The 27133-nt window shown below is 39.5% G+C and overlaps 1 protein-coding gene across 8 annotated transcripts in view; it reads right to left on the bottom strand.

The window, feature by feature from the left end:
- Window positions 1–16090: 16090 nt before the first annotated feature.
- EMB2076 (Pentatricopeptide repeat (PPR) superfamily protein) overlaps window positions 16091–27133 on the bottom strand; it is a 42519-nt gene continuing 31476 nt past the window's right edge. The window contains exons 2-3 of one of the 8 annotated variants that reach the window (XR_016257362.1): window positions 16765–17330; window positions 16091–16586 (exon numbers count right to left, since the gene is read on the bottom strand). Coding sequence is in view for 3 of the 8 variants with exons in the window: in XM_089417863.1 (XP_089273989.1) it covers window positions 17112–17330 (219 nt within the window). In the remaining 5 variants the exon portion in view is untranslated. Of the gene's footprint in view, window positions 17331–27133 lie in introns of all 8 variants that reach the window. The other 7 variants (XR_016257364.1, XR_016257363.1, XR_016257365.1 and 4 more) reach the window with 7 other exon arrangements.

The raw sequence follows: 27133 nt of genomic DNA, 5'->3' as shown, positions 1-27133 counted from the left end.
GCATTTCTTTCTTTTTATGCTTCATCAACTTGTCCTTCTATGAATGCCAAAGCTTCCATTTCCTTCTTAGCTCCTTGTGCTTGTTTCCTTGCTTCTTCTAGTTGAGATCTAAGGGAGGAGACCTCTTCCTTATATTGACCAATCTTTGCTTCAAGTTTGTTCAAGCTCTTGTGCCTTTGTTCAAGGTGGCTTGACAAGGTATCTTCTCGTTTCTTTGCCTTATCCAATTGATTTGTCATGGATATGACTTCTTCATGATGCTTTCTCTTGTTTTGATGAAATTCTTCCTTAATCTTGGCGAGCTCCTCATCTCTTTCTTGTACTTGAAGCTTGACAAGGTCAACTTCCTTCCTTGTCTTGTCCTGGTCACCAACTTGCGCTTTCTTCTTAAGTTCCTCATTTTCGTTTTTCAAATTGTTAATCTCTTCTATGGCAACCATAAGTTTAGTGAGGAGATCTTCTTCAAAATCTTCTTCATTCTCTTCATCTTCTAGGTCTTCTTTAGCCTTGATGTTATCACTCTTATCTTCAGCTTTCTCTTCATCTTCTAGGTCTTCTTTAGTCGTGATGTTATCACTCTTATCTTTAGCTTTCTCTTCATCTTCTAGGTCTTCTTTAGCCGTGATGTTATCACTCTTATCTTTAGCTTCCTTGATGGGCTCTGGATTTCCTTCTTGTTTTCCATCATTTTCTTGACTAGAGATCATTGTAAACACTCCTTTTGAGTGAAGATCATGAAGTTTATCCCATATGCCTTTTGCTGACAAACATTTTTCAAAATTGGCCTTCATAGAATCAGGTAGCCCATTCAAGATTTCTTCCATTGCTCTTGTATTATGTTCCTTGGATTCTCCATCCATCATGCTATCAGCGATCACCAATTTCCATACTTCAATGCCTTGAGTCTTTAAGAAATTCCTCATTCTTGCCTCCCATATATCAAAGTTTCCATTGAGCAATGGAGCCTTCACAAATTGATTGACTTCAATTTCGGTGGCTGAGGGAGACACACCTTTAGGAGGATTGGAGACTCTTTTTCTTGGCTTCGCCATTTGTGTTCTAATGATTAACCTTCAAGCTGTTAGGCTTTCAGTGAAGGTACTGGCTCCGATACCAATTGTTGGAAATACTGAGAGGAGGGTGAATCATTATTTATTTTCAATTGTTACTTTTACCAATTAGATCATTTATATTTAGAACACAAAATGAAGTATAAGAATAAATGCTTTTATTAATTTCTTTTTCACAATAAATCAAGTACAATGTATATAGGGCTCCAACCCTAGATGAAGACATTGACTTTCAATCTCCCAGGCTCCAACCTATTTCCAAGCACCAACTTGGACTTTTGTGAGGCTCCGACCTGTGAGGCACCGACCTTGCGTTTAGAGACTCCAACCCCTAAGGCACCAACCCTTTCTCTGGTACAGACTCCGATCTGGGTTCTTGAGGACTCCGGTCCTCTAGGGCTCCAACCCTGTCTTATCCAAGGCACCAACCTTGAGTTTAGGAGCACCAACTCCAAGGACACCAAGCTTATATTTACCAAGCACCAACTTGGACTTTCCAAGGCACTAACCTTGTCAATTCTGAGGCATCAACCCCAAGGGCTCTAACCCTATAGCTTCACTTTGTCAAGGTATGTTTGGTTGTACTTCACAGCTCCCAAAAACTTCTTCACCAAGCCCTATTAATCTTCAGCTATCCCTTCACTTAATCGTCACATCATCAATGACAACCTTGTCGTACAAAAGTGTCACCGTTGTTCTTCATAATACCCAACCAATCTCTTCAAGTTACCTCATCATGACATCAACACTGCATTATAATCTTCAATACAACACTTCAATGTGACTTCAATGAACTACACCAAGTTCTGCACTAAACAATTATTTAAGTGTCCTTCTCCAAGGTCAGAGTCTTCATATCTGCTTCTAAGGTGATCAAGTGTGCTTGAGAATTATTCAAGGGACAATTCCAAGATGTCTTCAAGTTTCAAATAGGCTATTTCAATAAACTCTTAGTCACAAGGCTCAAAGATAACCATCCTCCAAAGAACTTCTTCCAAGTGTGAGTAGGCCACTTGCTTATACAAGAGATATACATGAGGTATCCCTTTTATCCATGAGGTCACCTTGCCAATTCAACTCTGTTGTAGCCCACAATCCTTGTTGTCCTTATTATTCCCACAATTCAATGAATAGAACAGCAGAAGAGGACACCCAAGCCAAGGTAGCATTGTCCAGCAAAAACGCAGTCAAGGGCACTTGTCCGCAGTCTTGTTAAGGTAGCATTGTCAAGGATTTTCATCACACTAGCTCGCACTTATGCTGCTGTTACTAGCCTCCAATCAGCACTGTAACAAGTCTCCAATAATGCTATCACAACCCTTCAGATATCATTGTCACTAGTCCACAATAAACATTGTCACAAGCTCGCAAATAAACGTTGTCACAAGCCCGCAAATAAACGTTGTCACAAGCCCGCAAATTTTTGCTACAACTCAGCCCTAAACCGCACTCTTGTTGCTATAGAGTTTTTAACCAGAAGTCTGCAATCTCTATTGTGGGTAAGCTTCGACATGCAATATTCTTTTCTCCTCGTACTGCCCTTAACCTTGGTGCAAGTTCACAAGATGTGAACTTTTCGTCCTTGTTCTTTTCCACAGTCCGAAATTGCAAGAGTTGATGAAAATGTTGAGCTTCTTGTGCATATATATATATATACCCTTCTTTAGGTGTAGAAACAAATGGATGTGTCCCTAAATGAGGCCGACATGTCCTTGATGGATAAGGTCGGCTCACTGACCAGAATTACACCATTAACTTGTAAAATCAATAACTTTTAAACCGCTTGGAGTTTCGAACTGAGTAATAGCTTGTTGAAAAGGAAAAATTATGCTCTTCAAGATGGTGTAGATGTTATAAAGGAATTTTGCCTCTAAGGTAGCAAAAAATATTTTTTAAATTTCATTGATTATTTATTAGTGCAGAAATGGAGGTAGGGCAGAATGCCTGAGTGTTGGGCTTCTTCATGGTTTGATTTCTTCATTGATTGTCTTCATAATCATGTACTTGCCTTCTTCAACATAGAGTCACCATCATCATGTCCTTGATTGCCTTCTTCATCACCTTATCTTCTTCAACATAGGGTCACCATCATTATGTAGCCTTCATTATTAGGATCACCAGAGGTAAGGACATCAAACTTCACATCATTGGAGGTTTGTCATCAAATCATTAAGTGTGGTCCACATAAGTCATCATGTAGTCTTTTATCATAGACATGCCATCATAGTCCAATCATCCAGTGCATGTCTTCTAGACTTTCATCAAGTACAGTGATATGGTAGTCTTTCATTGTGATCATCAAGATACATGATTGACACTTCATTTGTGTCTTGACAACTTAAACAAGAGTTGTAGTCATCCTCTAGCATCTTCAATAATATTTGTCATCCCGGCCATTGCCATGATTGACATCAATGACAACCTAGATTAAAACTTCTTGCATTCTTGAATTCTTCGTTCTACACTGGTGATGAATAGATCATCCACATATAGTAGAATAATGGTTGGCTCATTATGCACGACCTTGATATATAGATTTGGATCAGCAGTACTCTTCACGAACCCAATTCTGAGAAGATATGCATCCATTCTTGCATACCATGCCCTTGGTGATTGCTTCAAGCCATATAGAACCTTCTTGAGTTTGCAGACATGAGAATCCCTAATATTCACTTCAAATTTTTCAGGTTGCTCAATGTACACTTCCTCATCAATGATCCCATTCAGAAATGCAGTCTTAACATCCATTTGATGGATATTCCACCCCATTGTAGTGGCCAGTGAAACCAACGATCTAATGGAAGTGTACCTTGCAGTAGGTGCAAATGTTTCTTCATAGTCAATGCCTTCCTTTTGAGAGAAACCCCTTGCAACGAACCTTGCTTTGTACTTGTCTATACTTCCATCAATAGCATGTTTGATCTTATAGATCCACTTCGATGTGACAACCAATTTGTCACTAGGTCTAGGAATGATTTCCCAAACCCCATTCTTCATGATGGATTGATATTCTTCCTGCATAGCTTTCTTCCAAACCTCTTCATGCTCAGCTTCCTTGAATGTAGATGGTTCGGCTTCAATCAATTTTGTCATATATGCAGCATAACTAGAATACCTTTTTGGTTTCTTACTTTCCCTGGAGGACCCTTTCGCAGCTTCATGTCCTTCAGCATCTTCTAATGTAGCTTTCAACCAATTTGGCCTCTTCCTTGTGGTTGGGACAACCACCGATTGAATAGGATCACTTGGTCCTTCTTCATCATTTGCAATAGAGTTCTCATGAACTTCATCTTCTTCAAATACGGGAACTTCTTCGTCATCAGAATCAATAGGAATATCCTTTGATTTCTTGTAAGCTTGATTCTCATCAAATATGACATCCCTGCTTACTTCAATATATCATCTCTCCTTTATGTATATTCTATATGATTTTGGGGAAAGACTATAACCAACGAATATTCCCTTGATGCTTGTTGAGTCCAACCTCTTCCGCTTGTCTTTTAGAACATGGAGACACGCTGGACTTCCAAATATGCAGAAATGATCCACACTCAGCTTCTTTCCTATGAATACTTCTTCGGGTGTAGTATTCTCAAGACTCTTATGAGGACTTCTATTTTGAACATACACAATAGTCATCGCTGCTTCACCCCATAAGAACTTCGATAGATCTTGATCAAGGAGCATAGTTCGAATGCCTTCTTCGATTGACCTATTCTTCCTTTCGGCCAATCCATTTTGTTCGGGATAGTAGGGAACAATGAGCTCCCTCTTAATACCTGCATCCTTACAATATGCAATAAGCTCTTTAGAGGTGTATTCCCCACCATTGTCAGACCTTAGAGTCTTTATCTTCTTTTCGGTTAGGGTTTCTACCTCAACCCTAAACTCCTTGAACTTATCAAATACTTCATCTTTAGTTTTGAGTAGGTAGAGCCATGTCTTCCTTGAATGGTCATCAATGAATGTTACATAGTAGAGATGACCTCCAAGTGTCTTATCAAACATGGGCCCGCACACATCGGAATGGATGAGATCTAATATTTCTTTAGATCTAGATTCACTATGATGAAATGGCTTTCTAGTATGCTTCCCCAAAGAACATCCTTTGCACACACCTTCATGGTCTAACTTCATATCAGGAATACCATGAACCAATTGACTAAGTGTAGGGATGACTCTATAATGAAGATGGCCATACCTTCGATGCCATAGTTCAATGGGACTTATTTCCATATGAACCAAAGCTTGAGGAGATGGAGTGATAACCCGATAAAGACTTCCTTCACGAACTCCAATAACCCTAGCTTTGTCAATACTAGAGTTCTTTCCCTAAACCAATACTTTTCCATCAACAAAAGCAATTCTTTCCCCTTTATCTTCTAAACAAGAAATAGAAAGTAAATTCTTTTTCAAACCTGGAACATAGAGAATGTTGTTGAGATGCAGCTTTGATCCATTGTCCAGCTTTAATGATGTAGATCCCAGGCCTCTAATAGCATAGCTTTTGTTGTCACCCAATTCCACTGCATGAGAGGATGACTCCTTTGATAGTGTGTGTAGTTGCCTACTTTCACCTGTCATGTGTCTCGATGCTCCACTATCAATGATCCATGCATTGTCATCAGTAAGAGATCCTGTAAGGGCAGCCAAGAATCCATGACTCTTGACTTTGTTGAATAGGTAGTAGATGATCTTCTTGATCCATCTTCCAGCAGAGTTGAAACCCAAACTTATGTAGTTCACCATAGAGGGAGAATCCATGCCAACAAAGTGATCTTCGACTTCTCTTGACCTTAGCTCTGATACCATGTTGGAAAATCAAGGATATTATATTAGGGTTTGATTCTCCTTTCTTGATAACTATTTGTGAGTGTGTTGGCTTCTTTTACTTCTTTATTATCTTATTTTTCATCAAGCAATTATACATACATGAAGATCACAAAACAAAAGACACAAGATATAGGCACATGCCAGGGCAAAAACCCCCTTGAGGGGAAAACCCAATCAAGATAATTCTTCCTTTCAATAGTATTCTTTGAGACTCTTTACCCTAGACCAAGACCAAACTTTCCTTCCACACCATGTTAGCCTCCAAGATCTTCGACCCCTTCCAACAACTTCTTTTAGGCAGCAGTTTCCAACAACATGCAACTTACGACAACAGCGAAATCTTAGGAGACTTTGATCTCCCAACTCAGACCACGAAACAGAGAGAGAGGCACCAAAAGTTCGATTTTCCTCTTCTCTAGAGACTCCCCCAAACTCGCACTTCTTTTATCCTCCCGGCAACAGACTTCGCACTTCACCAACTCTTCTTGAGATATCGAACTTGCTTGAGAGTGAGTGCACTAAATGACTTCGACCTCCTTCAATATATAGGCTTTTTGTGGGTCGAATGAGGGTCCTTAGGCCGACTTGATCTTCCTTAGGCCAACATGATGTGGAGGACACATAATTCATATTTGACTTGATACAAAACCTTTTTACATGATCCGAAAGCCCAAGAAGGGTCTCTTCGAATATACAATGACTCTATAAACTCAATATTAATCCTAGGAGTCCACAATGGGGACTTTGACCAATATAATAATGACCAAAGCATGAAACCCATGCTTTAATAAGTCATTGTTACAATAACAAAAAAAAATTCTTTATTCTTTTGGCAAGTGCATTACATAATGACTCAAGTACATTATTGAAGACCGAACATAGTTACTTTTTCCAATAGGGGCCAACCCCTTATTCACTATGCTTTGAGTATATTCTCTCACCTTGGCACGCTTTGGACTCCACTAGGCCTTCTCAATGGCCCAACGACTCATAATGTTCATTATTTTTCCCTCTTGAGAGAATTTTTCTTTGTATTATTGAGCTATCTTGGTGGGCTTGTCACCAAGTCATGTCATTATTGTATATTATTTGATTGTTTGGGGTTAAATTAGGCCAATTACGCAAATCGAATCCCCTATAGATTGTATAAATCACCTGGATTGGATTAGTATCTCGAGAGATTTTTGCACTTGTTTCTGGGACGACTTTTTTGGAGTTTCTTGATGCACTATGATGTTTGGATTTTCGTTGTTGTCTTTGGAGATTCTTTCTAATGCGAAGTTGATGAATGGATATACTCTCTCATGTAAGTGAAATTTTAATGCTATTCTTGTTATCTTACTTGTCTAATGCATGGTGTTGTTATCAATATTCTTGTATGGGTTCAAGTAATGTGAAATTCTTCTGGAAACCTTGAATAAGTGATTTAATGCATGCGTTGCTCTTTGAGGGAGTGGGTGAATGTTCCTAAAAGCACCTCATAGGTTGAAAGACCCTGAAACTCCATCTCCTTTGCAAATTTGAAGTATAAAACCCTAATGACCTTGTCGTTGCACCTTGAAAGGATAGTGAAAGTCATCTAGGGCTCATTAGCGTATGAAAATCCTCGATCTCGCTGTATCTTGACTCCATTAAGCCCAAGAAGCAAGGCATTGATCCTGGCATCCCTTTGGTGGTCATAGGTCACCTAGGGCATCAAGCGAAATATTTTGTAGCCATCCAAACACCTTGAAAATTGATCCACAACTGTGTTGGGGTATTCTTAAAGGGGTCTTCCAAGTTTGAGCACAATCTGACGGCGAAATCCCGAGATATCGCAAGCCCTAGCTTGAGGATCATTTCTCTCCCTAGGTTGATTTAGGTTAGTGTCCTCATTTGGATCATTGCATTTAAATTTCAAAGGAAAATTAGTCATTTGATCTGATTCTCTTCTCTAACCAGGTCAAGCCCCTCTTTTGTTGATCAACCCCACACCCTTGACCTAGTTTGGGTCCACTTGGGTTCTTTGTGGTCCCACAACCTCGAAACTAAAATTCTACAAGGATCACATAGAAGCCACTTCTCCTTAAGGATACTTAGGCCTAGGACACCTCTTGTCAAGGGATATTGTCCAAACCTAGGCTTAAGTATCCTCTTATCCCTCCCTAGAGAGCCCATCACCTTGCTTCTTAAGCAAGTAAACCATTTAATTGAGTCTCTCTTGTGAATAGGCTCTAGGAATCACCCTCCACCCATTCATTGGTCTATTCATCTTTGAGATTCTTCTTATATCAAGTCTCCTCCCAACGATGAAAGTCTGTAAAGAGAAGGGAGCTATAGCTGAGAGGACAGTGGGCTATTGCTCCATTGTTGACACTTGACCTAGTAGTGGATCCATAGGATCCCCTCCTAAGACCCCCGCTAGTTTGAGCAGTAACACACCCCACTAACAGTTAAGAAATTACAGATAGAACAGTAACCAATAAATGCACAATAGAAGATAGCCAAGCACAATGGGACATGGATATTTGGTCAAAGACCAAGGAAAAACCCCACAAGGGGGAAAACCCTTTGATCAATTCTTCTTCTATTAGTCAATCAATGTTTAGTATGAGATACATAGTCCAAATAGTACATGCAACATTCATTCAAGGTCAAAGCCTTAAACCTATCAAATCAACCAATCCAATATAAGTCGACAAAGAGAGAAGTCAAATCTAGTCAAAGGTACCAGTGTGCGATTTTCGACCTTGTGAAAGAACAGTCAACGTTGGTCAACAAACTGCCCTAACCAATCAAAGTCAATGATCCAGCTACTCAAAAAACTTCAGCCAAACCAGCAATCAATTTGGCCTTCCTTCCTCAATCAAACCAAGTGAAAACGGTAGTGAAATTTTGGCCAAAGGAGAAAGAAAATCTCAGGGTAGACTTGTGATCAAACCCTAGTCAACCTCAATCAACATGCCCATAAAATCTTGGTCAAAGCCTCAGTCAATGCAGCCTCCCAAAACAAAAAGAAATTCGATCAAACCAAGTTAAATCAGCCCAAGTCAAATAGAGTCAACGTTGGTCAACACAGTCCCAAATCAGAACAGAAAGTCAACTTCGGTTAAAACAAAAATCGTCCTTCTTCCTTCCTCGCACGTGTGAATCCGATCTGCAAATTTAAAAGGAGAAGACGTGATGGATGGATGCCAAAATGACCTCCAACAAAGGTCTATTTATACATGTGCTAAGAGGACCAATTATCACTTATGGGGCCAACTTGAAGGGACATGAAGCCGACTTGTTAAACTTACCAATGTGACTTTTTCCCAAGGTTTACAAATGATTTGAAGGTGAAATCTGGACCATAGTTGGTCCAATTTTCAACACTATTGAGGAGGTCGAAGCTTGTGGAGGAGGCAGAGTTTTAGAAGCTAAGTTTTGATTACTTGAGGGTCGAGTTTAGGTGCATTAAAGTCCAAATTCCATTATGGTTTGGGGCCATTGAGGCTAGGCTTTGCTGATAAGGAGGTCGAGTTCAATGATCATTTGTTGAGGGAACTTTTGTTGCTAAGAAAGTTGTGTTTTGGAAATTGAGTGTTTGTGTGAAGGACAGAGGAGCAGCTACCAGGAAGGCAAACTTTCTTCGACTAATATTAACTGGTGTACAAGCTTTGTTGTTGATAAATCAAGGAGTTGGTGCTTCCTTTTAGTTGATGTTGATAAACTAGGGAGTTAGTGCTTCATTTTAGTTAGTGTTGATAAACCAGGTAATTGGTGCTTCCTTTCGGACGGTGTTCATAAACTAGGGAGTTAGTGCTTCATTTTAGTTAGTGTTAATAAACTAGGAAGTTGGTGCTTCCTTTCAAATGGTGTTGATAAATTTAAACGTACGGTTTATATCTATTAATAAAACCATTACATGGTTTTCACATAAAAATCGTTGTGTTTTGTATATTGATGTGCTTTTACAGGCTTTTGAAGTTAAAAATTGTTTATACTGATTCACCTCTATCCTCTTCCCCCCGCTGCCCCCCCCCCCCCCCCCCCCCTCTCTAAACAATTGACAATGTCAAACTATTTGGATATTACCCTTTCCAAGAGGACTCATTCTCATCCAAAAATAAGAAGGAAATTACATCAAAAATCTCCAAGAGAGGGCATGCTACCAAAATAAATCATAATAACCAAGTGAACATGCTAAAGGTCTACATAGGATGTTCCCTCCAAGATGCATGCATGCAAAAATATAACAAAATAACTTCCACATAAGAGGATGCGCTCTAAGATCCACCTAGAAGATCTCACTGAATGCACCCTCCAAGACGCATGAAGCATAAAACAATAAAGTGATCCTCTCAGGAGAATGCTCCATAAAAACCATCAAAAATAACAAGTGGTCCACAAGGTGCATGCTACCAACACACGTGTGAATCCAAACGCATCCAACTTTATGGATGAATGTGCAAAGTGCCAACTAGATGGGGTGCTATGTGGTCAAAGCCCAAAATAACAATTGGAATATCTCCACAAGTGCACCCTCCAAGATAACGCTCTGAAAATAGAAAGGAGACCAAACAAGAGCATGCGTAGTGATACATGAGTGGACCTCCAAATATGCCACATGCTCCCCAATAAAACTACTCCGTAACCACCTCCAATAAAATAATATATGTGCCAAGTCAAGGGTGAGGGCGCTCTCCAATAGAGGTCAAAAGATGCCAAGTTTATTTGAAATACTCATGCAATAATGATGAGAGAGCACCTAGAACAAGTGCACCCTAGAAAACTATGCCATGTAACTACCTCAACCACCCATAATCAATAAAATAATCTCCATATGAAATGTGTTCTAGAAAGAAGTGCCAAAGTGGCTATCCTCCATCAAAACATGTGCCAAACCATGTGTTGTTTTTCGATACCTTCAACTAATTTCCCTAAATTGTGTGCACAATAGGAAAGAAACTTAGAGAAGTGTGCCAAGGCAGTGACATTCATCAATAACTTAAACTACTCCATGGCTCATTTCATATAAACGACCAATTGACCAAAGAAGTTGCACCCTAGATAAATGTTGCAACCTCTCTAAGACTGATAAAATAATGCATGCAAACCTTGACCACTATGCCCAAGAGAGGAGCACTCCATCCGAACCCTTGGGTCTCCTTGAAATAACCCCTCCAAACGTGGATAACTGCTAGGTGAAGTAGGGTGCTTAGGCAACTAACCCCAATTTGGATAAAATTGATTAAATTAGCCACTAAATGATTAAATCAACCTCAACATCTGTGCATAAAGGTTAATGATCTAATAAAACCATAGTCCAACCTCCCAAAAATCACCAACTATAAAATCAACATGAACATGTGTGCCAACAAAGGGGGGTGCCTTCCAACAAGTGTTGAACCATGCACATAAGATATATCTCATAGCAAAACCCCACCATCATAACAACACAATAAAAGCTCCACCTACATTCGAACTTAGGGTGCACCACCCAAGGACTATAACATAATTAATACCTCATCGAACTTTACAAAAAATCTTGATCATCATCAAATCATTAATACCCCCTTTCCTAACTCAAACTTAGGAAAAAGTACATCAACAAGGGTATTAACATCATCAAACACATTTCTACCTAGGTGATATTCCACCAAAGCAAAGTGCACTAGCACAACACACATCATCCAACCACAACAGCATCATAAGGAGGGGACAATAGAAAATACTAGCCATCAAATCATCAACTATGTCCCCACCAGACATCTAACGCAAGAGGACCATGTAGAACACCACCTCTTAGTAATACAAATAATATAACATCACCATGTATAGTCATTGTTACCGCTCAAACTAGCAGGGGACCTAAAGGGGTTCCTAAGAGGGCAGCTGCTAGGTTCAGGGCAACGGTGGAGGCTTAGCCCACTGTCACCACAGCTAAGTCTCCCTGCTCTTTACGGACTTTCACAGATGGGAAGGGTCCCGGTAGTGTAAGGATCACTTGTAAAGTATATGTCAATGAATAGGTGGAAGGTGACCCTAGAAACCCTTTCCCGAGGATGGAGTGAATAATGGAACTCGCTTGCTCTTTAAGCAAGGGACTTAGTCTTACAAGGGTAAGGGGAGAGGATTAGAGGGTTGAGGGAGAAGAAATAGACTTACAGACGAGGTTCTCAATCCCTATAATCCTTGGGAAACTTGGATTCCCAAATGGTCCTTGACAAATAATCTTTATTGAGAAGTGGGACCACACGGGGCCAAGTGGACCCAGCCCAGGTTTGGGGATGGAATGCAGCAACCAATGATGTTCCTATCCTGGACAAGGTGAAGGGAAAGGACCAAACAAGAATATTTACTTCAAAAGGTTGAATTGATCCTGTTGAGGTCTAGCCTTGGGGATGCCTAGGCAAAATTCGATCCTAGAGCTAGGGCTTGGGATTCCCGAAGATTCCACCGTTAGAATTGCCTCAAATTTGGAGGAGAGGGAGGGGACCCACCAGCGTAGTAGCCTGTAGGAGATCAAAGTTTTTCCTTGGGTCAATTTCCGGGAAATTGATGCACTAGGTGACCTTTGAGGGCTAGACCTAGGAAAAAGTGATAAAAGGTCTAAAAGGTGAAGGGGATAACCACCCTCTTTAGGGATCAATGCCTAATTCACTTGGAGATATGGATTCAAGGATGATGATGAGTAAGAACTTGGTTTCTTGATCAAGGAGGCCCAGAAAGTCAATTGCATCCAATGTTGAGTGAAAAAAAAAAAAAAAAGTGACCTTCAAGCATTTATACTTCAAAGGAAACGATGCAAGCTTATCGAGACAAATAAGCTCTATGACATTTCATTCATATAACATTGGCCCATACATTAAATTAGCTAGAACACGCTTAACTCCACATTTCAATCATGCAGCAACTAGCCCTAATTTTAGCACTATGCAGCAACAAGAATAATAACATCAAAATTTACTTACAACGTTATAGAGTATATCCAACCAGAATTTCGTTTACAAGACAAAGCTCCAAGACAAGATAAATAGCCCAAATCCATATGTCAAAATTCATCCATCTCCAAAAAATATCCTCCAAGGAAAAAATGTGAAGTTCTCTATGATTAGAGAGATCCCAAGTCAAGTGATGATCCAAATGAATGTATCTAACATCAATATATAGCCTCCTAAGGAGTTTGAATTAGCCTATGGGCCTACATTAGCCCCTAATGATAAAATAATGTGCAAATAAAACCCCTATTGGTGACAAGCCCACCAAACTAGCTCACAAGTGTAAAAATAAGCCTCACAAGGGGCCAAATAATAATATGTACATGTCGTGGGGCCCTCCAAAGGCCTAATAATGTCCTGAAGTGCCATACTGAGGAATAAATTCCTCGGAATATGATGGACAAGGGGGTGGCCCCTTGTTCTCCAAGTAGTAGACCTGTGGTGCTCCCAATGGGTCTAAGGGCACATAAATGACCCCATGGGTCTCCATATGAATCGGAGATGCTTGTAGATCCTCTGCAAGGGTTTGAGTGGTGGAATGAATGCTACCATGACATCGTACAAGTCCTAAGACACCTGCCAAGAGTGTGAGGCTCCTGTGGGGGCTTGTTGCGCATAATGTACCAAGCATATCACCATCATCCCAAAGGTGGATCGCTAGTAGTCTTTGAACATCGATGAAGACCCGTGGAGTGTTGTCTATTGTTGTGGAGGCCAATGGCTCTCTATAAACACCCTATATGTGCCAATGTAGGCCTCTGGGGGTTGGGATCCCATATAGGGAGACCAAACCCAAATGGAAATCATCTGTAATCCTGCATAAGATTCACTATGTCCCCTAGGCTTCTAGTACAACCAGTCATTAAAATAATCAAGTAAAAGAGTTTACAACTCATGGATAACCAAGTGGGCACTTCATAATCGCATGCCCTTCTGTAGTGGGATTTGGCATGTGCTAGTGTCTCCAAGCTCCAAAGGGGGTTAACCAAGTACCTTATTAGGTGGTTTCAGCCCTTAAAGGGGATAGTATGTCCAAGGTACATCCCTCTAAGGGGGGTAGCAAGTGATAAATAAGTGGAATGGAGTAGGGAATGAGAGGGGCAATCCTAGGCCACATATTGGGGCATAGGGGTAGCTAGATAAGGGGAAGCCCACAACTAGGTATGTAATGTGTAGGAGGGAGCAATAGTAGTACATGAGGAGCCCCAACCTTGATTTTTCCACCCTTCTTTATATGCCTTTTGCCTTTTATGAATTTACTTTAATTAATTGCTCGAGGCTCAAGGACAAGAGTATGATGTGTAAGATATAGCAGTGATTACCCCTTTAAGGTAGGGCAGTTCATTGCCCTCCAGGGGTTGGGACAATCATGTGTTCCTGAATGATAAAGGAGGCTCATCTAGGGCCTATGGAACTAGGGTGATGACCATTGGTTGGGGTAGAGCTCATGTATTGGCTTTTGCCCACATGCTAATTATTTTGTCCCGGACATCTTTTGCATTTTGTGGTACAATTTCTTGTTAAATGTGGCCAATTATGCTTTTTTCTTTTTTCTTTTAGCTACTTCAACCTCTAGGGCATCATTCCAGGCCTAACCCAAGGTGGGGGCAAGGGGATAGAGAGGTTGGCCCTATGTGGAACTAGAATGGAAAAGTGGACCTAGGTGGGAGAAATGATAAATGGGGTATAGTGAGTAGAAAGGGAATAATATATGTGGATAAAGGAGCGGGACCATGCACCCAAAGTCGGGGTTTCCCAAGTAGTACCACTCTAGAACCAAATGGTCAATAAAAGAGATTCCACGGGGCTAAAGATCCAAGGGTAACATCCAAAAGAGATCAAGGGGCAAGAGCACAAACTAAGCCCACTCTTTCAGCCAAATCCCCCCATCAATCCATACCCAAAAGTATCCATGATAAGTAAACCCAATATTCAATTACCAAATGACAAAACATACCTTTAGATTCGGGAGGCCCACTTTCAAACATACGATCAATACAAGTGGGTGAGGAACCACATGGCTGGCTCAGGTGGCAGATAAATGGCACAACAAGCTAGTAGGAGGCTGCAAGGGGCTGCTAGTTGAGGCTCATCATGGAGAAAAAATACTCCTAGGGATATCACCCACGAAGTGGTGGGTAATAGTCACTAGGAAACTCCAACAACATCATGAAACATCTACCTGCTAACATCATCATCTAAACCATTGAGGGACTAGAACCATTATCCATGAACAAGATGTAGTACATCCAAGATAAACAAGTATACCAAAACCACATATGAGATAGCATGTTTCATAACCATCAAATATGCAACCAAGGGGTGATCAACAAGGCAAGCACATGTGAGAAGGCCACCAAACCAGAAAGCATAATCATCCAACCAAAGTGAAAGGAGACTCCCCCAACCAAATAACTCCTTCAACTTATTTAAGGCCAAGAAGAAAAAGGGCTCTATGGAGATGTATCCCTCAAGTTGACCCGATGCTCCAAGATACCAAATGCTAATCTCCATCAATGTGATGAAATTTACAATGTGGAAGCTCATATAATATGAAGCATAACAAGTTTTTTTTGCTTGACTTTGTTTGGGATGCTTTCTTTTTCTCCTTTTCCTACTTCTATCATTATAAAGAAAATGAAAAGGAAAGGAATCTATATTGCATGTAGACATGGAAAAGTGAGCATTCCTAGGTCAATGTTTGCAAAAGGAATTGGCACTTGGAAGGGCTGTGGCTCCAAGGACAACGTGCTACTGCTCATGGAGGAGTTGTGCATGCCACATACTACACTGCCACACACACATCATCCCTATACACATAATTGGGGAATAAACCTAACAGATAGTGAAAAGAAAATCCATCGGGCACATAGTGAAGACTAAGTTAGGAGGGAAAGGCAATAAGTAAGAGGTCTAAACTCAAAGAGGGGAGACAAAAACTGTACAACTTTTGAAGAAAACACAACAGTTTGGTGGCCAAATAGCTAGGCAAAAGCATATTCAAAATCTATATCACAATATAAAAAAGATGCATATGAGAACAACCTCCATGATTTATTAGTGATACGAAAAGCATAGATCCACTAGGATTTATACATAAGTAAAACTGACATAGCGCTTTCTGTGAAATTCGAATCTTCAAAACAATGAAAAAAATGGAAATACTAATTTCAAGATGAATCAGAAGCCTTGCCATATAGCTGTGTAAGAATAAAAATAATCATGTAAAAAGCCATAAAATGAGAAGATAGAGAAAAAGAATGCAGGAAATGCAAAAAATACACCAAGTAATACCTTCTCACTACAGGGTAATGTTGACGGTACACATCACCCTCTACAGAAGCGTCAGTTATATAGTCTAAATTAAGCATGAAGACGACATTTGACAATTGTAGCTTGTCAAATCTTAATAACAGTAATGTCTATGATACAATTTAAAATTTCCCTCATTTCCATTGCAAAAAGGCAGTTGATCTCACCATACTCAGCACGTTTCTGGAACATGGAGCACATGCGACTAGAAAGGCACATAACTCTGCATCATAGTAGATTCTTTGGATGGTTTCGCTCAAAACTTATCTCCATGACATATTCAGTCCAAATGCGATTTTGTTTTCACATAAGAGATTCAAAATGAATACTCCCCCATTCGCTCAAACCTGAGTTGATACTGAACAGTAGCAAATGCATGTCTCTTTGAGTACATTCCAAGACTTCATTTCTACAGGAAAATGAGATATGTAACATAGCTGATTTCTCTTAAACAGATCACAATTCAATATAAGATCTATAAATTCCTACTGAAGTATATCTAAGGTAGAAGCAGCAAAATAATTCCCCAGGTTTTGAAGAGCTTAACTAGAATCAGTACACAACCAGATTCCAAGATCATTTCCTACCTCAGAATTGTTTTACCCAGCTTCAAACAATCTCTCACCTTGGCAGCTGACTTAAGAAAATTCCAACAATACTGCTCTGTTTAGGAATAGTTAAAACCCTTGTAGCTGGAGCCTCCTCCAGGACTGATATTCTCTGGTTCTTTACATGCAAGCGCTGAATGAGAGGTTGGTTTTTGAAATTTTCAAGGGCCAATGTTGGAGTATCAATTGTTTCAAGCAATCAATTGTCAAGTACATTGTGCTTAATTGAGGTGATTAATCATGCATAACTGACCTGATTAATTTTTACAAGTCTAAACAATCAGCCTCAGTTGGAATTGAATAACCCAGAAATTGATGAAAATATCTCAGTTGATACAACCACCACTTTTTTTACTGTTTTGCACGAAATGCTTTGGGACGTATTCCAGCATCTGGCAGCTAGTTCTAGAATCAGGACGATGCCCATTCCTAAGCATCTTCAGATAGAATTCTTTTGCCAACTTGATTTGACCATGACAGCATAAAGTCTGAATTAAAGTATTGTATATCGATGCATTTGGTGATACACCGATATGTGATAAGCTCTGCCAAAAAAGAATGAATTTATAAGATTCTAATAAGCATGTGTTGAATATAAATTCCAATGGAGCTTCAAAAGCTTAAATATGACCACCAAATACAGATATTGGATTAACTATCCGGATGAATGTTGGGAAGAAAAAAGCTAATTGCAAGAACAGAACCAAGTTTGAAATTGTTTCACATTGTGACTTAAATTACAAGATGATAGCGGTAACATGAATAGTTCTTTCATTTAATCAAGAAGCGGGTAATAAAACAAGACTAATTTTACATCTGTACTTAATTTCAACTATGTTAAGCCTTAGACAAAGCCCATGTTAAGCATAAAGCTCCATGTAAAGCCTTAGATAGTGAGTAATGATTCTATTGTCATATTAGTGTTGTCAGTTAGGCCCTTTAATTATAATTGTACCCTTTCTCTCCTATATATATAGGAAGGAGACCTGGTTTTAGAAGCATCTCATCTCATTCTTGTACATTTGTTTTATTGTAAAAAAAGGTTGCCCCTCGAAGAGGCTTATCTTTCATTCTTATATCTATTTCTCAGGATGTGGAGCTTCTTCTCATTATACATTCAGACTATTTTGGTATTTGTTGCCTAACAAACTACCTAGTTTATCACCGTTTAATTGTAAATGGACTAGAATCAAGAAAAAATGGTCATTGATGTGGTCCCTCACTAGACATATATACAGGGCCCTATTGTACTCTCATCATAATATCATTCTCTCATACATTATTACATATATTATTATTTATCCAAATGAGTATCTTTATATTCCAAATATTTTGGATTATCAGTTCATGAGCCACCTTTGGTTATCACATTTGGTATCAGGGCTTTGCTTCTCACCCAACATTTGGCCATGCTCTTATTAGAGCTTTGTTCTGACCCCAGCCATTATCATCGAATATTATGGATTAGGCTAGAGAGAGAAAAAAATAAAATTAAAAAGTAGTCTTAGTTTTGATTTTTCCAAATTAGTTATTAAAATAATGGGTCTTATCCATTTATTACGGATCTTGATCCTATTTTAAATTTAGAATGTTTTTTATAAATTAGTAAGTATGTGGAGAACTAGAGAAGGATTGGAAGTATGAGTGTAAGAGGAGGAGAAAGCTAATTCTTTCCATTATGAATCCTCTCTTGATTCATTGAAGGAAAAAACTATCTTGCTGTAATATATTTTTCAAGATATGATATTATTTTGGTTTTGGTGGAGTATTGCAAATGAATGTACAGGCAGCATATTTGTTGATTTGATGCATATTCCAAGCAACCATTTTGATGCTCTGTAAAATGTCTGTGTGGGAGAAGTGTGGAGTATGAGTAAATGGCCCAATGATAATGAAGCCAATATTATATTGTAAATATTTTGATCTTAAATAAATTATATTTGAGTTTTGAGTGTAATTGTTGTGTAGGTTCTTTAAGTTTGTGGATTAGAATTTGCAGGCAGTTGCAACTTGCATCATTTTTGGTATCAGAGCAGCAACAATAGTTATGGCAGATCGAAGAGGACCGGTAAGAAGAGCAGCTCAAGGAGCACGAGTGGGAAGGCCTGCAACAAATGTGGCTTTGCAAGTAGAATTGCGGAGACTTCATGAGAGGATGGCAGCCATGGAAGTTGCACAAAAAAGAGGAACTGACATGGGAGATGTCAGTGATGTTGAAGAAGAGGCTTCTAGTGAGGAAGAAGCAGAGAAGACACCAAAGGAAAAAATGTTGAAGACATTTACCAAGATGTCTACCAGGCCAAAAATGGAAGTACCATTATATGAAGGTAACTTGAATGTTGATGAGTTAATGGATTGGATACATGCATTAGATAAATACTTTGATTATGAGGATGTTGACAAGGATAATCAAGTCAAGTATGCAGTGACTAGACTTAAAGGACATGCAGCCCTATGGTGGGACGAGGTACAAGTTGAACGAAAGAGGAAAGGGAAAGCCAAAATTAAAGATTGGGACAGGATGGTGGCGAAACTTAAAGGTAAATTTTTACCTAGAGATTATCGTATTAATATTTTTAAGCAATTGCAGAACCTTAAACAAAGGAATATGATTGTTAAAGAATACACTGAGGAATTTTACAAATTAAACATTAGGGTTGGACATGTAGAAGAGAATGATGAAAAAATTGCAAGGTACATTACTGGTTTAAGGTTTGAAATTCAAGATGAAATTAGCTTGTTGCCTTTGAAAACTATGGAAGATGCATATCAGGCAACTTTGACAGCAGAAGAGAAGATTGCCCGGAAACAAAAACTGAGGAGTAGAGGAAGAAGTCCTGTAAAGGATAAAGGACAAACCAGCAAACAAGGAGTTCAGTCTCCAAAGGAAGAAGAAGGAAGTTCTAGTAGTCAAACACCAAGAGAAAGTGATTTTAGAGGGAGGAGATCATTTTCTAGAGGCAGAGGTCAAGGAAGAGATTATCAACCTAGATGTTTCAATTGTGGACAATTAGGACACATGTCTTGGGAATGTCCTGAGCATAGATCAACAAGCCAACAAGGTGCTCATGTGACAGAGGCAAAGGAGGAGGATAGAGATCAAGTTGCAATTGTAAATGCTCCTAAGGAAGGTGAATCTTTGCTATTAAAAAGAGTGTTGATCCAAGCAGAAAAAGAGACCAAAGAACCAGCTCAAAGGAGGAGTTTGTTTAGAACTATGTGTAAGTCCAAAGGTAAGTGCTACAAACTTGTGATTAATAGTGGTAGCATGGATAATCTAGTCTGATGAAATGGTAGAAAATTTAAACTTAAAGAAGACACCACATCCTACACCTTATAAGGTCTCTTGGTTACAAAAGGGTCATCAAGTTTTGGTTATTAATCAATGTAAGGTAGAATTTCAAATTGGAAGTTATAAAGATGAAATTGTGTGTGATGTCTTGCCAATGGACGTCTGCCATATTCTGCTAAGAAGGCGTTGGCAATACAACAGATGTAACACATAATGGGAACCAAAACACTTACAGTTTTGAGAAAGATAGGAAATTACATTCACTTCTTGTAGGAATTTACAAGGTAAGTTCCTCAGATAGAACACCAAAGGACACCGCTCACAAACAGATCACAGATCAATACACCAGTATTCTTGACGTGGTTAAAACCCTCAAAGAGGGAAACAGTCCACGGCCTAAGCCAACGCGGCCACTTCAAGCAATTTATTAATAAAAGAATGAAAATTTACATAAGCTTCTCTCATGAACGGTCACCCTACAAATGACCCTCCATGCTCTTTAAATAGAGATCATGGACCAATCGGGTGTTAAGCCACGGATCAAGTGTCGGTAATACCGAGGAGAGAATGAACCGTCAAATCACTTCATGTCTAGAACATATCGTGACCATCGGATTGTAAGTTACAAATATACATAGTAAAGAAACACACTTTACCTAACTCTACACTAGACCAAGTTATACTTAACTATTTCCTATGTGTCGGAATATCCTAACATCCCCCCTTAAGAACAACTTGGGATAGGATTGAAGGATGTACAAATATGACACAATAGGAGAAGGAAGGAGGCATTAGAGCCTATCCCCCCTTAGTGACAACTTCCTGAACTCCAACCATAAATCGAAGTTTAGTAAACTTCGCCTCTATGAGAGCCTTTGTAAAGATGTTTGCAACTTGATCATCAGTTGAACAATATTTCACTTCAAGAACATGGTCATGAATGAGCTTTCTGATGAAGTGCATGTGTAGTTCAATGTGTTTGTTGCGCTGATGTTGGACTAGATCTTTGCATAGTTGAATGGCACTTTGATTATCACACCAAAGTGTAGTCGGATGTTGCTGCTGAAAGCCAAACTCTGACAGGATCTGACGAAGCCACAGGGCTTCCTTACTAGCTTCTACAGCGCCACGATACTCTGCTTCTACTAAAGAAAGAGAAATGGCACTTTGTTTCTTGCAAGCCCATGTAATAGGTCCAGAACCAAGAGTGAAGACATAACCTGCAGTAGACTTCCGATCATCAGGGTCACCAGCCCAATTGGAATCAGTGAAACCAACCAATAGAGGAGATGCTTCTGCACTGTAATGAATCCCAAATTGAACTGTACCTCGAACATAACGAAGTATTCTTTTAGCTGCTTTCCAATGACTTTCATGTGAGTTTTGCATAAACCGAGCAATAAGGCCAACAACAAAGGAAAGGTCGGGACGGGTATGGGTCAGATACAAAAGTTTTCCTACAAGCTGACAGTATAAGGTAGCATCAACTTCAGGGGAAGTACAAGTGACTGAAAGTTTGGCTCCAGACTGAAAGGGAGAAGGGGCTGGCTTACAGTCTTCCATGTGAAAGTGGCGTAGAAGATCACAGACATACTTGGACTGGGAAAGGGAAATACCTTCCTTGGATTGCAAGACTTGAAGACCAAGAAAATAATGCAAGTTCCCTAAGTCTGTCATTTCAAACTGCTTTTTAAGGCTGGACTTCACATGGTTTATAAGGTTGGAATCACTACCAGTAAGGATAAGATCATCAACATAAAGAACAAGAATGATAAAAGACTTACCCACTTTCTTGGTGTAGACAGTATTGTCAGAATGACACCTAGAAAAGCCAATATCTAAAAGAAAGCTATCCATTTTGGCATACCAAGCCCTAGGGGCTTGCTTGAGACTATAAAGGGATTTCTTAAGCCGACATACAAGGCTGGAGTCTGTTTGTATAAAGCCAGTAGGTTGTTCCATATAGATTTCTTCATGCAAGTCCCCATGCAAAAAGGCAGATTTAACATTCATCTGATGGACTTCCCATTTGAAAGAGGCAGCAAGGAAAAGAACAAGGCGGATAGAGTTCATTTTGGCAACAGGGAAGAAGGTTTCAGTATAGTCAATGCCTTCAACTTGTGAAAAACCCTTAGCAACAAGACGAGCTTTATGTTTATCAACTTTTCCATTTGATCCATACTTGATTCTGTAAACCCATTTGCATCTAACAAGTTTTCGTCCCTTTGGAAGAGGAACAAGATCCCATGTATCATTTGCCAATAATGAACGATATTCTTCATTCATAGCTGTGTCCCAATTTGGATGGCCTGAAGCTTCTGCAAAGGTGTCAGGATCATAATTCGTTGAAGCTTGAGCCAGTAAAGAAGAGGCTCTATCGAACTGAGAACATGTACGTCACTAATCTGTAGGATCACCTGCAAGAGCACCTGCTGCATCCCGAGTAGCACGGACCCATTTTGGAAGCTGAGGAGCTAAAGGAGGATCCTGAGAAGGTGGCAGAGGATTGTCATCATCTGAAGAAGAAATATTTTCAGAAGTAGAAAGGATAGAGAGAGGCAGCACATCCACCGAACTAGGCTCATAGGCCGATATATTTTCAGCAAACTTTACATCTCTTCTAATGATAACATTTTTGGACTTAAGTGGAATAAGTCTATATCCTTTGACATCTTCAGAATATCCAACAAAAATACATTTTTCACTCTTAGGTTCTAAAGCTTTATGTTTCTCATCTGGAATATGGGCCCATGCTTCACTTCCAAAAACATGAAAGTGACTTACATCTGGTTTAATTGAGCTCCATGCTTCTTCTGGAGTGATATTCTTTAAAACCTTAGTAGGAGTGCGATTTACTATGTAATTTGCACAGTTAATTGCTTTTGCCCAAAAATTAAGACTAAGTCCTTTAGATTGAAGCATACAATTAGCCATTTCCTTTAAGGTGCGATTCTTCCTTTCAGCGACACCATTTTGTTGTGGAGTATATGGAACAGTATGTTGCATTTGAATTCCATGCTCAGTGCAAAAGTTGATGAATTTGTTGTTAACATATTCTCCGCCATTATCAGATCTTAGCTTAAGAATTTGATGTCCAGATTATTTCTCAACAAAGGCCTTAAAGGCCAAGAACATGTTAAATACTTCACTCTTGAGTTTTAAGAAGTATACCCAAGTGCGTCTAGAGAAATCATTAATGAAAGTTAAGAAATACTTGTAGCCAGAGAATGAAACAACTGGAAGTGGACCACATAAATCACTATGCACAAGCTGTAAAGGGGCTGAGGCGTGCCAAGAAGCACGTTTTTCAAAACTATCACGATTTCGAGTACACATCCGGAACAAACACCATCTCTGCAAGATACCATAGGAAGACCTGTCACCATATTTTCTTTACATTGATTTTGAAGGGAGCAATAGTTTAAGTGACCAAATCGCTCATGCCAAAGTTTGTTCACTTCATCATTATGAGCAACCTAAGTAACCTGACACAGGGATTCGAGATTCGTAGGATATGGGGATTCGAGTGTCGGATTCGAACACGTTGACCCCCCGGAACAGGACATGTAGGATTCATTATATATTATTTTATTAAATATATATATATATATATATATATATATATATATATTTAAATATATATATATATATATATATATATATATTAAAAATTAGATATTTCTTACACAAATTCTCATTAATGATACAAATTCATTGATTTCAAACATAGATCTTCATCTAGATGTTAGTTTTATTGTTTACAAAGTAAGTTAGTAACATTATGTACATACAAAATTCAAATACATGTCACATAAATCATGATTCATAAATGAAAGACAACTTACAAGATAGTAAGATAAAGACACTGACAGTGGTAGTTTTCTCATTAAGTCATTAAATCAAAATGTGTTACATAGGTAGTGCAATGCCAATAGCAAATAGAAATAGAAAATAGTAAACAACTACAGGTATACAAGCCTCAAGGCAATAGGTAGCCCATGACTCATGAGTCATCAATCCTCATAGTCATCATCAGAATCAGCATCAATGTCCTCATCATCATGGTCACCACTGCTCTCCTCTGCATCCTCCTCCTCCCCTGTATCCATAGTCGCCTTTGCATCTGCTGGTGTGGAGGATGACCCCTCTAAAATATCACCGTCATCAAATCTAACAGGCTCTAGCACTGGATCATTGAGATCCATGTTGGCCAATGCCAACTCAACACTGTTGTCCAGACCCATATCATCAGGAAAGACATCCCACATCTTTGTCTTTCCCCTCAACCACTCTTCCCTCTGCCTGTAAATAAGACGAAGGTTGGTGTGCACATACACCATTGTCTCTGCCCTGGACTACTCAAGCCTGCTCTTCTTCACACTATACAAATTCCCATATGTGCTCCAATTCCTCTCGCAACAACAGGATGAAGTCACCTGAGAGAGGAGCCTCATGGCGAACTACTGAAGAGGAGGGCTTGTTGTCCCATGATTTGCCCACCAAGAATAGGGCTTCTTAGCCCCCTATCTCTAATCACATCATATCCTGCAAATCAACCAGTGCCAGTGGAAAACTCTGCAAAGGCTTCCTCCACCTCATCAAGCAATGCTCTATCCTGGAAAACCCGCCTGAATGCATCTTTCCTCCCCTGTGAGATTTCACCATCCATGTGAGGAGGGAATCTGCGGGGAGGTCCACCATTCAACCACTCATGGCTGTAGTATTTTGGGTTCAATGAGTGAGCCAAACAATGTAAAGGTGTGCAATTCTTGTCCCATCTACTGACAAGAATATCATGTATAATACCACAGAAGGCCTCTGGTGATGTCTCATACTCAGGGCACTCACTCTGTAGAATAATGCTCCTCACAGACTCAATCATGGAATCCCATCCCTCATAAACCTCTCCTAGGATGGGTTTGTTTGTATCTGCAAATCGAAGCAAAGAAATGATAGGGTCCATGATCTGAATAATTAGATCTACCCTCTCCCACCAAGCATCATCTAACACTGTGTCCTTCACTCTTTTAGAGGCTACTTGATCTGTCTTTCTCCAAAAAGACCAAAACTCAGAAATAACCATGGCCCCAAGAGCGGTCTTGACCTCCCTCAACCTCTTCAACGTGATGAATGAAGAGGCAAACCGTGTATCAGCAATCTTCAACAATGGTAGATTGTTGTACTCCTTGTAGATAGTGAGAGCATTTGTATGATTTTGCACAAAGTTACGGATATGTCGTGCATCCTCAATAATGTTACCAATCCAAAGCACATCAGAAGCAATGGATTTCAGTGCTAAGTTCAATGAATGGACAATGCAAGGTGTCCAAAACACTTGTGGATATTTAGCTTCCACAATCATGCCAGCAGCGTTGCACACAGAGGCATTATCTGTAATGATTTGCACACAAGAATCAACACCTACATCTTCAATAACTTTAATAAATAACTCACCCATAAATTGTGCATCCTTGTATTCTCCAAGTGTATCCACTACTTTCAAGAAAATTGGACCATTCAAGGAAGACACCATGAAGTTGATGAGTGGGTGTCGTGTTGGATCTGTCTATCCATCAGAAACAATGCTAACCCCAGATGTTGGCCATGATGCTTTAATAGGCTCAAGCATTTTTTGCACCTCTTGTTTTGCCTTCGTCGACAATGTGGTTCTAAACTTCTCTGAACCAGGAGGCACACACCATGATGGAGACCCGTGAGTTAGAGCTCGACACATCTCAATAAATAGAGGTGAGCGTGTAACATTAAATGATATGAAGTTTTGATAGAAAAAGAAGGCAATGGTGAAATCAAACTCTTCCCGTTTCTCTTTTTGAAAAATCTTGTCCATTGGACCAAGTGAAATTGTTTTTCTTTTTGTTGCTTGTCCCCCAATAGAACTCTCAAATAGAAATTTGGTGGTGCCTTTCCTCAAAAATGGAAGGGGGAATTCATTCTTGGTTTTTCTTGATTTTGCAGCCACATTTGCCATACCAACAATGAACTCTTTTTCCATTTCTTTCCTCTTTTGTAAAGGAACAGTTTTACAAGCTCCAACTCCACAACCTGGTAAAGCCAACAAATGGCCTTTCACACAGTAATATGTGCTTTTGAAAGAACTGTGGCAAAAGTTGCATCTCCATTGCACATTGCCTCCTCCCTTCCCCTTGGTGCTTGTCCCATCCTCTCTTGTGACATATTTCCACAAGGGATATTTCTCAATGTTGTCTTTAGGAGGAAGTCTTCCCTGAACATTACTTGCAGCAGACTCTAATGATATTGGGGAAGGAGGGGCATCTCCAATGGAGACATTCTTCCCCTTCCTTTGCCCCCTACCTGTTGCCCTTGATTGAGCCATGAATACTGTAAAAAAAATAAACAAAACATGCACAAATTTGTAAAAAAAATCATATACAAACTATTGTAATAGAAATGCAAAAAAATAGAGATGAAATGCACTTACCTGGTGCTTGAATCTCCTTGCTGAACACTCCAAACCCTTATCTCCATGCCCATAGCTCACTATTTGCAAAAACAAATGAGAGAAATGGTAAATAATGAAAAGAACAACGTTGTTTTTATGCTGCAGGTTTCACTTTTTTGGGATTCGAATCCCAAAATCGGGACACGATGTATCCTAACGGGACATGACTGGGATTCGATCGTGTCCCGTTAGGACACATTATGTCCCATTTTTGGATTCGAATTCCCATCGAATCATGTCGGATTCGTGGGATTTGGACACGTGGCCTGTTTTGGACGAATCCGGTTTCAGAGTGAGCAACAAATACCGAGGGAAGAGTTGATGACCCAAAGTTGTTAAACTTATACAACCTTGTAGAATCATCAGTAATGCCAGTAGCTAAAATCTATCTAGGATCTCTTAGGTCCTTAATTACAACATCATGAGGTGAAAATTCAACGATTTTACCTTCACCTGAATGAGTTATCTGATATACAGATAGAAGGTTGCAGGATAAGGTTGGAATACATAATACATCATTAAATTGACCATTGTCTAGATGAATAGTTCCAGTCCCTACAACACTAAGAGATCTA

This window comes from Pinus tabuliformis, chromosome 3_2 (assembly GCF_031772625.1).
Source record: "Pinus tabuliformis cultivar Carrire ecotype Pingquan chromosome 3_2, CPIR1, whole genome shotgun sequence".
NCBI classification, from domain to species: Eukaryota; Viridiplantae; Streptophyta; class Pinopsida; order Pinales; family Pinaceae; genus Pinus; species Pinus tabuliformis.
The sequence above is the reverse complement of the archived record's forward strand: the minus strand, read 5'-3'. Positions and strand labels throughout refer to the sequence as shown.